This window comes from Hibiscus syriacus, unplaced genomic scaffold (genome assembly GCF_006381635.1).
Source record: "Hibiscus syriacus cultivar Baekdansim isolate YM2019G1 unplaced genomic scaffold, ASM638163v2 tig00116983_pilon, whole genome shotgun sequence".
NCBI classification, from domain to species: domain Eukaryota; kingdom Viridiplantae; phylum Streptophyta; class Magnoliopsida; order Malvales; family Malvaceae; genus Hibiscus; species Hibiscus syriacus.
The window spans coordinates 219,127-228,256 of record NW_024063506.1 but is presented as its reverse complement, the minus strand read 5'-3'; the positions used below and the strand labels follow the sequence as shown (position 1 = coordinate 228,256).

The following is a 9,130-nucleotide window of genomic DNA, read 5'->3' as shown; positions in this document are numbered from 1 at the left end:
TCAAACAAACTTTCCATTGATGAAGATGAGGATTTTCTTCGAGTCATAAAAAAGCATAAAAAAGCGATTAGATTGACAATCACTAACATCAGATGACTCAGACCTTTGACTTGCATGCTTAAAATCAAAGTCAAAGAAAATACTAAGCCTTCTCGTGAAGGACAGCGGCATCTAAACCCTCACATGATTGAGGTGGTTAAAAAAGAGATCCAGAAGCTTCTCGACACTGATATGATTTATCCAATTTCTTATATTAATTGGGTAAATCCAGTCCATATGGACCCTAAGAAAATCAGAGTTTGTATCGATTACAAGAAATTGAATGCTTTAATTATAAAGATCATTTTCTGCTTCCATTTATTGATCAAATGATTGAACGTTTAGCCAGAAAGTCTCACTACTGTTGTCTTCATGGTTTTCAGGTTTCTTTCAAATCATTTTAAGACCAGAAGATCGAGAAAATACCACCTTTACTTGTTCGTTCGACACTTTTCCTTATAGTAAGATGCCATTCGAACTTTGTAATGCACCAGTCACTTTCCAAAGGTACATGGTAAGTATATTTTCTGATTATGTCAAAAAAATTGATGGAAGTGTTTATGGATGATTTCATAATTTACGGTAATTCTTTTGGTGAGTGTTTGTCAAATTTGACGAAAATCCTGAAGCGATGCCTTGAATTCAATATTGTTTTGAATTATGAAAAATGTCATTTTATTATTGATAAAGGATTAATTTTAGGCAATACCATTTCTTCTAATGGGATTGCAGTTAATAAAACTAAAATTGACATTATTCACCCACTTTCATACCCCACGATTGTGAGGGAGATTAATTCATTTCTTGGTCATGCAGGTTTCTACCGGAGATTTATCAAAGACTTTTTGCTTTGTAATTTATTACAAAAGGATAAGATATTTGACTTCGATTCATAATGCAAAAAGGCCTTCGATTTTCTTAAGGAAATGTTGATTTTAGCTCCCATAGTTCAACCACCTAATTGGGATTACTCTTTCAAAATCATGTGTGACGTGAGATATGGGAGCGTAGGAGTTGTTTAGGGATAAAAGATCAGAAAAGAACAGCACGTCATCGCCTACGCATCGAAAACTTTGGATACGGCTCAACAAAAATATTTTAAAACATAAAAAGAACTTTTTTCTATTGTTTTCGCTTTATAAAAAAATTTCTCTTATCTTTTAGGAATTAAAATTATTGTTTTTCTTATCATACATCTTTGAAATATTTGTTGATTAATATTGAGGTGAAACCACACTTAATTCGATGGATTTTACTCATTCACTAGTTTAATTTGGAAATTAAAGACAAGAAGGACTGCGAGTATTTAGTTGTTGATCACCTTAGCCGATTACTCATCATGGTAGATGATCCGTCGATAAAAGATGAATTATCTTAAGAGCATTTGTATTTGGCACAACGTGTACTCCCATGGTATGTAGATATGGTAAATTTCTAGGTCACAAGAATATTAACTTCAGATATATCACGTTCTGAGGCAAGTCGAATTAAACGTGAATCCTAGTTTTATATATGGGATGATCCATACCTATGGAAACGTCGTTTCGATCAGGTAATTTGATGATGTGTAGCAAAAAGTGAGATGCATTTCTTATTCCTGTGGAGGCCATTTTGGTCCGAAGCGAATTACACATAAGGTATTGGAATATGGATTTTTCTGGCCGACTATTTTTTGTGACACTTATGTTTTTTTAAATCTTGTGAAAAGTGTCAACATGCAGGTAATTTAAGTCGAAGAAATGAAATGCCCCTTAACTCAATTCATGTTTGTGAATTTTTTTATGTGTGAGGAATTGATTATATGGGACCTTTCGTTTCATCTTTTGGGAATTGTTACATTGTTCTTGCTATTGATTATGTGTCTAAATGGGTAGAAGCTAGAGCTACTCATAATAATGATGCTAAAACCACTATCGATTTTCTAAAAGATTTTATTTTTTTAGGTTTGACATACCGAGGGAAATAATTAGTGATCGTGGGACACATTTTATTAACTGAATTATTGAAGCACTCATGAAGAAATATGACGTAACTCATAGAATTACTATGACTTACAATCCGTAGACGAATGGACAAGCGAAAGTTTCGAATCAAGAAATCAAGTCAATCCTTGATAAAATTGTGAAACCAAATCAAAAGGATTGTCGCTTGAAATTAAATGATGCCTTATGGGCATATCGCATTGCTTATAAAGGTCCCATTGGCATGTCTCCATATCGCAGGACCTTTTGTAGGAAAATTACAAACGAAGTGGCTATGACCTTTTGTTGTGACTCAAGTTTTTCCACATGGCGCAGTTGAAATTCAAGATGAATCGGGAACTTGTTTCAAGGTTAATGGTCATTTGTTGAAGCCTTTCCATGAGAATCATCAAGTTTGTGTGATCGAAGAAATCATTTAAGAAGAACTTGTAGTCTGAACCAAGTCGTCGAGTTAACGTCGTTAAACAAAAGCACTCTAATGGGAAGTAACACATTTTATTATTTATTTTAATTTTAAATTTTGGTATTTATTTTTCTTTATATTTTTTTAGAAACACTAGGTATTTTCTAACTGAGATCAAAATTGTGGACGCGACGTTGATTCGAATAAAGGCCAATGTTCCTATATCACCAAACAGCCCACCGACGCTAGACATGGGGAGTATTTCTATCCCTTTTACTTTACTTTATTTATTTTGTATTTGGACAATACTCTTTAAGTGAGGGGTAGAGTGAGAATTTCACTTTATTTATTCATGTTTGTTTGATGAGATATCTCGATTCTTATGACTATTGATTGCCTTGGTTGACTTGTTAGTTTTGTCATTTATCCCTTGTTTTCAAGCTTGAGTTGATCTTGTTATGCATGAATAATTGATTTGAGTTGAGGAAATAATTTGATGAAAACTTTTAACGTTGTGATATAATTGTTAGTGTTGCTTAAATATGAGCTTGTCCTAGTTTTGCTAGTGATTGATGTTATCTTCAGGTGTGTAACTTTGTGAGCCAATTGTAAGTGGTAGATAGTTTGAATGTGATTGGATTAGAGAACAGAGATGAGGTAATTGGGTTTTATTCTCATTTTCAGTTTAAAGATTCGATGACGAGTCGAGACTACAGAGTTAAAAAATGCAAAAAGTAAGAAATTTCAACAACAAAAAAGAAGAAGTAAAAAAACAAAAAAAAAATGAGCGAAAAAAATAAGCGCTTGAAAAAAGAGTGAGTGATGCAAAAGAGGGAAAATAAAATTCACACTCTGCCAATCGCTTATCAGGAGGAAACTAAACTTGGTTTGATTTTGTCTCACAAGCAAATAACAAAAGATCTGCATATCTACCTCTTATTCATTTGATTAGTTGTTGTTTATTGGATTATCTTGTCACTTTTGTTTGATTATCTTGCCTGACTTCTTCAATCCATGCATATACTTGGGATTTCACATAAACTTTCGAGTGAATATTTGGAGAATTATGGAAATTGGAATTTATGTAAGCTTGAGGACAAGCATTGAATAAGTGATAGGGAATTTGTTGAGTGTTTAATATTAAATATTTTTATTATTATTACCTCTCATTTATCACATGGATATTACTGATTTATCTTTATTTTGAGTTTATTTAGGACATGAACCTCATTGGATTAATTAGCCTAAAAACTAGTAGATTTCAACGGTCCATTTAACATCTTATAGAAGACAAGCATAACTTCATTGAATTTTAATTTGGAATTGACATGGTACAAGTTTATCGAGAAGATGAAGAAGATTCCAATCAGAAGACCTAAATATTTATCTTTTGTGATAGACCTTTTTAATTTGGGATTTTTAGTTTGATTGTTCTATTCTTATTTTATTTAAGAATTAGTTATTTTATTATAACTCATTAGGATTTTTTTAATTTGATTATTTTAGGAATTAGTTATTTAATTTACTTAGAACTATTAGGTTATAAATACACCTTAGGTTCAATAGTTGAAACTTAGATTGGAATTTATTTTCCTTGGTTATTTATTGAAGTGTTACTTTTCTTTCATCTTCATCCTTTTTCTTTATTATCTTTCATTATTTTATTTTAACAGTTCTTAGCATGATCCAATCCATGCTTGGCTAAACTTCTACTTAGCCAAAGTTTTTTGTGAAAATCAATTCCATTCATGAGAATTTAATCTTGATCTTTATACATTCAGATCATATTATTGATTCTCTAGAAACTGGGAGTGTCAATCGGTCATTCTCTTAAAATTTATTACATCTTCAACTCTAAAGGTGCACGTTGATTTGAAGGTTGTTTTGCTTGAAGTTTGGAAGTCGAATTGATTGGTCATAATTTAACTTCTTGTGAACAAACTTAGTAGCGATCCGTTAAGGGGAATCAAGATCGAGTTCGATTCTCGCTAAGACTCTATAACTCGAGTCAGACTTTTCCAGAATTTAAAATTATTTTGGATCTAACAGAGATGGACGTGGCTAGACTAACAAAGATCGGATTTCAGAGATAGACATGGAAATTTTGATTAACCAGAGAGAATAGTTAGTTGAAGGGGTTGGGCCTTTTTTATTATAACCAACATACATCACGAAGGGAAAATTTTATTTCAATGATCGATCGAAATTGAGGTTAAGCAAAACCTGAGGCTGCATCTTCTTTATTGAATTTTATAATTTATTTATTTTCTCATTATTAATTTTTATTCAAAATTTAATTATTTATTCATTTTATTCATTTATTTTCATTAATTTTAAATCCCCTTTTTTATTTTCTTGTAGTTGATTCAATCTGAGGAACAACATTATCCAACTTCCTTAGTCTCTGCGGATCGACCCTACTTCTCTATATTACTTTATTTATTTATTTATTTGAGAACTAAGAATTATTTTTATTTGGCTAATTTGATGATTTTCACCTTATTAAAAGGGTTCGATTACTAGCAGATTTAATCAAGCATTTAGAAATTGGTACTTCAAAACCATTTAGGATTCGGGTGCATCAAGAACGTATTCAGGAATCTTTAAATCAAAATTATTTGAGATTTGGATACAACATGAGCGATTCCATTTCTCAAGATATCAAGAGTATTTTAAATATTTTGATTCCCAAAGAATTATTAGTAATTTAACCAAATAAGGGTAGAACGATTATTTGTGATATTCAAGATTATATCAAATTGTACTAAACATGTCTCAATATTGTTATACCTATCACTCATTCGGACCGAGATACTTCACAAATATTCACTTCTTAATTATGATTGCATTGTTTGAACTGATGTCCTTTAAAATCATCATTGAACGTATCTAGAGGAGATGAACAAGTATTCCAGTGGTATTTATTTTTTTTATTACAATAGTATCAAGAATTACTAATGGCTTAGGTCGTACTCCATAACCTTTAGGGCAGTAAAACATTTAGATTTATCGGTGTTTCTAGAATTTATCCCATGACATTTACTTAATTCTAGGTTACGAGGGTATTTAGGTCATTTTAACCAGTTCATATATATAGAGAATACTTCCGATAGATTGATCTTTAGATACTTATTTAGAAATCAGAATATCCGAATATATTATGGTCTCGAAGGTTAGGAATCAATTATCAAGACTTTCTAAACAAATCAAAAGATCAATTAGTGAATTTGTAGTTATATCAAGTCAATAACAAATTCTGAGGTCAATTCTACTATCCATATCAATTCAGGCCCACTTTTACTTATTAAGGGTCTTTTCGTAATTTCCTATTCAAGTATTTCTAAAATTAAAACTTTTAACGAGAATATTCAGAATTTAAGGATTCTAAGGTTAATTCCTTTATCGATTAATCACCAACCTTGAATTTATTTCTTAAAAAACTTTCAATTTCTTATACGATTTGAACAAGTCGTAAGCAATCATTATCCTTTTAATATTCATTATGAGTTTAGAATAATAATCAAGATATACATAACCAAATTATTACATTCATGCATCAATCTTACTAACATGTAATGTAAAGCATGGATAGGGTAGTAAAGTATTACCTTGGTTTTTGAGATACATTGGTCAATCATTTATCTCTCTCAAACTTGTATTCAATATCCCATAATATCTTGGATACATGGAAAAATTAATTCCATCAGAAACAAAATTTAATCTAGAAAAACAAATCAAATTAGAAGATAAAACATTGAAATACATCTTACTGAGTTCGAATTTGGCAAAACAAACCCAAAAAATGAACTCAGAACGTCAAAAATATCAAGATAAATGGTTTTAGAAAAAATCAATGCTTGATCAACAGTCGGTCAACGGCTCAGCTAGCTACTTGACTCACGACTCGGGCATAACTCATTCACAACTCGAGCATGACTCGATCATGGTTTGATTCAAACCAATCCAACCCATTTCGTAGACTCCCAAAGCTTGCAGATGATGCCCATGCACAGGGGCGGTGTATGGGGAGCGTGTGGCAGCTACGGTGGTCAAACGACCAAACTTTCCAGATTTGTAGATCGATAACTCAGGATTCTAATGCACGTCTTGTTTTGCGATGGAGAGCACTAGAGATACAATTTTTTAACGGTCGAAACCTGGGTCGCTTTACCTCCCAACACATCGATGATGATGGCGATGATCTTGACATCGATCGACAGGGAGGATGATGGGGAATGTATCGGTACTGGTCGTGTTGCTCATGGATGATCGAATGACAACAAATCATTGAAAAATCAATGAGGATCTATAGTTTTTCGACGTAAATTTTCAGTGATCTCTACGACAACTGGTGAGGTTCACGAGATGGCGACAAACATATTGATAGGGGCGGTGCACTTTATGGCCATCGAATGGTGGCAGATGATTAGAGTTTGACGATGACATGAAGCTTAAAAAGTTTTATGGTGGCTTGGTTTGAAATGAAAGGGAAGTTGATATTTTTTTTGGAGTGTGAATTTGATTCAACACCAATATAAATGTCAAGTTTTATAATATAAAACTCAATAGTACCCTAGCCTAAATAATAAGGCATAAGTAATCATTCTTTTATATGATTTGGGTTCTTAAACCCTATTTTTTCCTTTTTAAAGCCATACGAAAATAAAGGGTTGATTACGCTTAAAGTCATCGATCTCCATAGAGTTTAAACTCTAAAGCTTACTCTAAATTCAAACAAGTCCTTAATTTCCATAACTCTCCTTTAAATTTTGAATGAAATGTTTTTTATTGATCTCTTGGTTCTAAGGTTTTGCCTTTACTAATTCGGATCGATCTGTGTCGCATACCTAACTTTGATGGGTGAGTCTCCCAACAAAGATTTTATACGTACGCTCGAGACCTTGCTAAAGAAATATCAAGTTGCTTAGCACTTAACCAACCATATTAGTTTAGTATTTCATAATTTAATCTTTCAATTAAAATTGGATGTGACAATTCCTTTTAATTTAAGTTACCTCGCTCTCATTTGTATGTCTCAATCGTTTTATTATTATTATTGCAAGTGGAGATATTGTATGAGTTATCTCTTTGAAATATTTAAGGGCGGTTTTGAACATGTATAATATGACTGACCGTATAAGATTGTTAATTTTAAATTCCATGTCATCAATTTGGAAGAATATTTTATATTACATCATTTTCAAAAAGAAATTGTTTCTAAATTTATTTTATTGTTTTAAAAATAATATAATAATGCATGAATCAAGTGACTTCTGTAAAAAAGTAATTGCTATTATTTCTTGAGGACCTGAGTTCTAACACCATAGATGCCGGAGGTGTTGAGCGTTTAATGTCAAAAGGTTGGAGTTATCTTTAAACATATAATGTCTTGTACTTACCCCATATTAATAAATAAAAAAAGAATAATCTAACAATATTTTTATATTAAGATGTTTATTAAAACGTTGGGTAATCTATGTCAAATACCAATCATCTTTATGCTTCGGATCGAAAATGCCACTAACGTTTCAATTTTGCCAATTTTAGCACGGACGTTTATGTTTCACTTCAATTTTTCCACTCCGCCGTTAATCCGTTAACGGCACGATGACATGGCATGCTAATACCGTGACAGCGATGACATGGACGGCTTTTTTAAAGTTATTTAATCCACGTAGCATCTGTATTACCTGAGAAAAGTTAGAGATTCGCCACCACAAAACTCTCATTTCTTCACCACCACAAAACTCTCCCTCACTCTGCCATCCACCGTGCACAGTATCATCCATTGCAAGAAGCTCGACAACCTTGCTGGCGATTCGCTCTCCGATAACGAAAATCTTATAGCGTACCTTCTTGTCTTCTTAATTTTCTTAGGTTTCTTCTTGCTTTGCCTCGTAGGCTTTGTTTTCAGTATAATTTTTAAGTTGGTGTTGAACATCTCTGAGGGGGAATCATTAGAGAAGCTCCTCGAAGATGAAACAAGGGTTTCCGTTTCTCTGTCGTTAATACCAAAGTCTTCAAAGCTTCCGCTGGTAAAGAATCCGCTCTCGACCGACGAGGTGCTCATCCAATTTTTCGGCGTCGTTTTCCTTTTTCTGCATCGTCGTTTTTTCTTTAATGTGTTAGGAGGAACTGGAGGTGGAGTTAAATCTTCATCGTTTTCAAAGGTATTCTAGAATTTATGACGGGGGCATTTGTTATTGTCGTAAACTTTCGCTATAACGTGACATATGTCTTCTTTTTCCCAATGGAACTCCAATGTCGATGGCGGTGATGATTCAATACGGCCACTCCAGTGGAAAGTACCTAAGTAGCAACGGAGACCATTGAATCTTCCATGACCGAAGAGATTGGCGGCGAAAATAGCATAACCCCAAGTGGAAAAACTGATGCAAATCTTCTGAAAGAGCCAGGAGGTGTCGGAGCCGTAGTCGTGGGTCATGTAGACGGAGGCCTTCACTTTTTTTTACAAATGGAGGAAGCTCTGAGTGAAGAGTTTGTCGTTGGGCGTCTCGAAGTAAGACTTGGTGTTACGAATGCCCTGCGACATGTAATACTCTTCCTCCGGCATATCTCCCCAGAAATTCGCTGCTATTTTTTAACGATGCTTGAAAAAACTGATGATATTGCACCATATAAGATGTTGTGACTGAGATCTAGAACTTATAAGAACCTAATATTGTCGATGTTGTCCAGGATATTG

The 9,130-nt window shown here is 33.1% G+C and overlaps 1 protein-coding gene across 1 annotated transcript; it reads right to left on the bottom strand.

The window, feature by feature from the left end:
• Nucleotides 1–8,149: 8,149 nt before the first annotated feature.
• On the bottom strand, nucleotides 8,150–8,869 carry LOC120192906. The gene is made up of 2 exons (XM_039195591.1): nucleotides 8,651–8,869; nucleotides 8,150–8,599 (listed from the first exon to the last, which is right to left on the bottom strand). Exons 1-2 carry the CDS (start codon nucleotides 8,867–8,869, stop codon nucleotides 8,150–8,152), a joined length of 669 nt encoding a protein of 222 aa, XP_039051522.1.
• Nucleotides 8,870–9,130: the final 261 nt, after the last annotated feature.

Coding starts and splice junctions, on each gene's coding strand:
- LOC120192906 (XM_039195591.1), bottom strand. CDS start 8,869: ATGACCCACGACTACGGCTCCGACACCTCCTGGCTCTTTCAGAAGATT. Junction 8,600..8,650: donor AAAAAGAAGACATATGTCAC/GTTATAGCGAAA, acceptor CATAAATTCTAG/AATACCTTTGAAAACGATGA.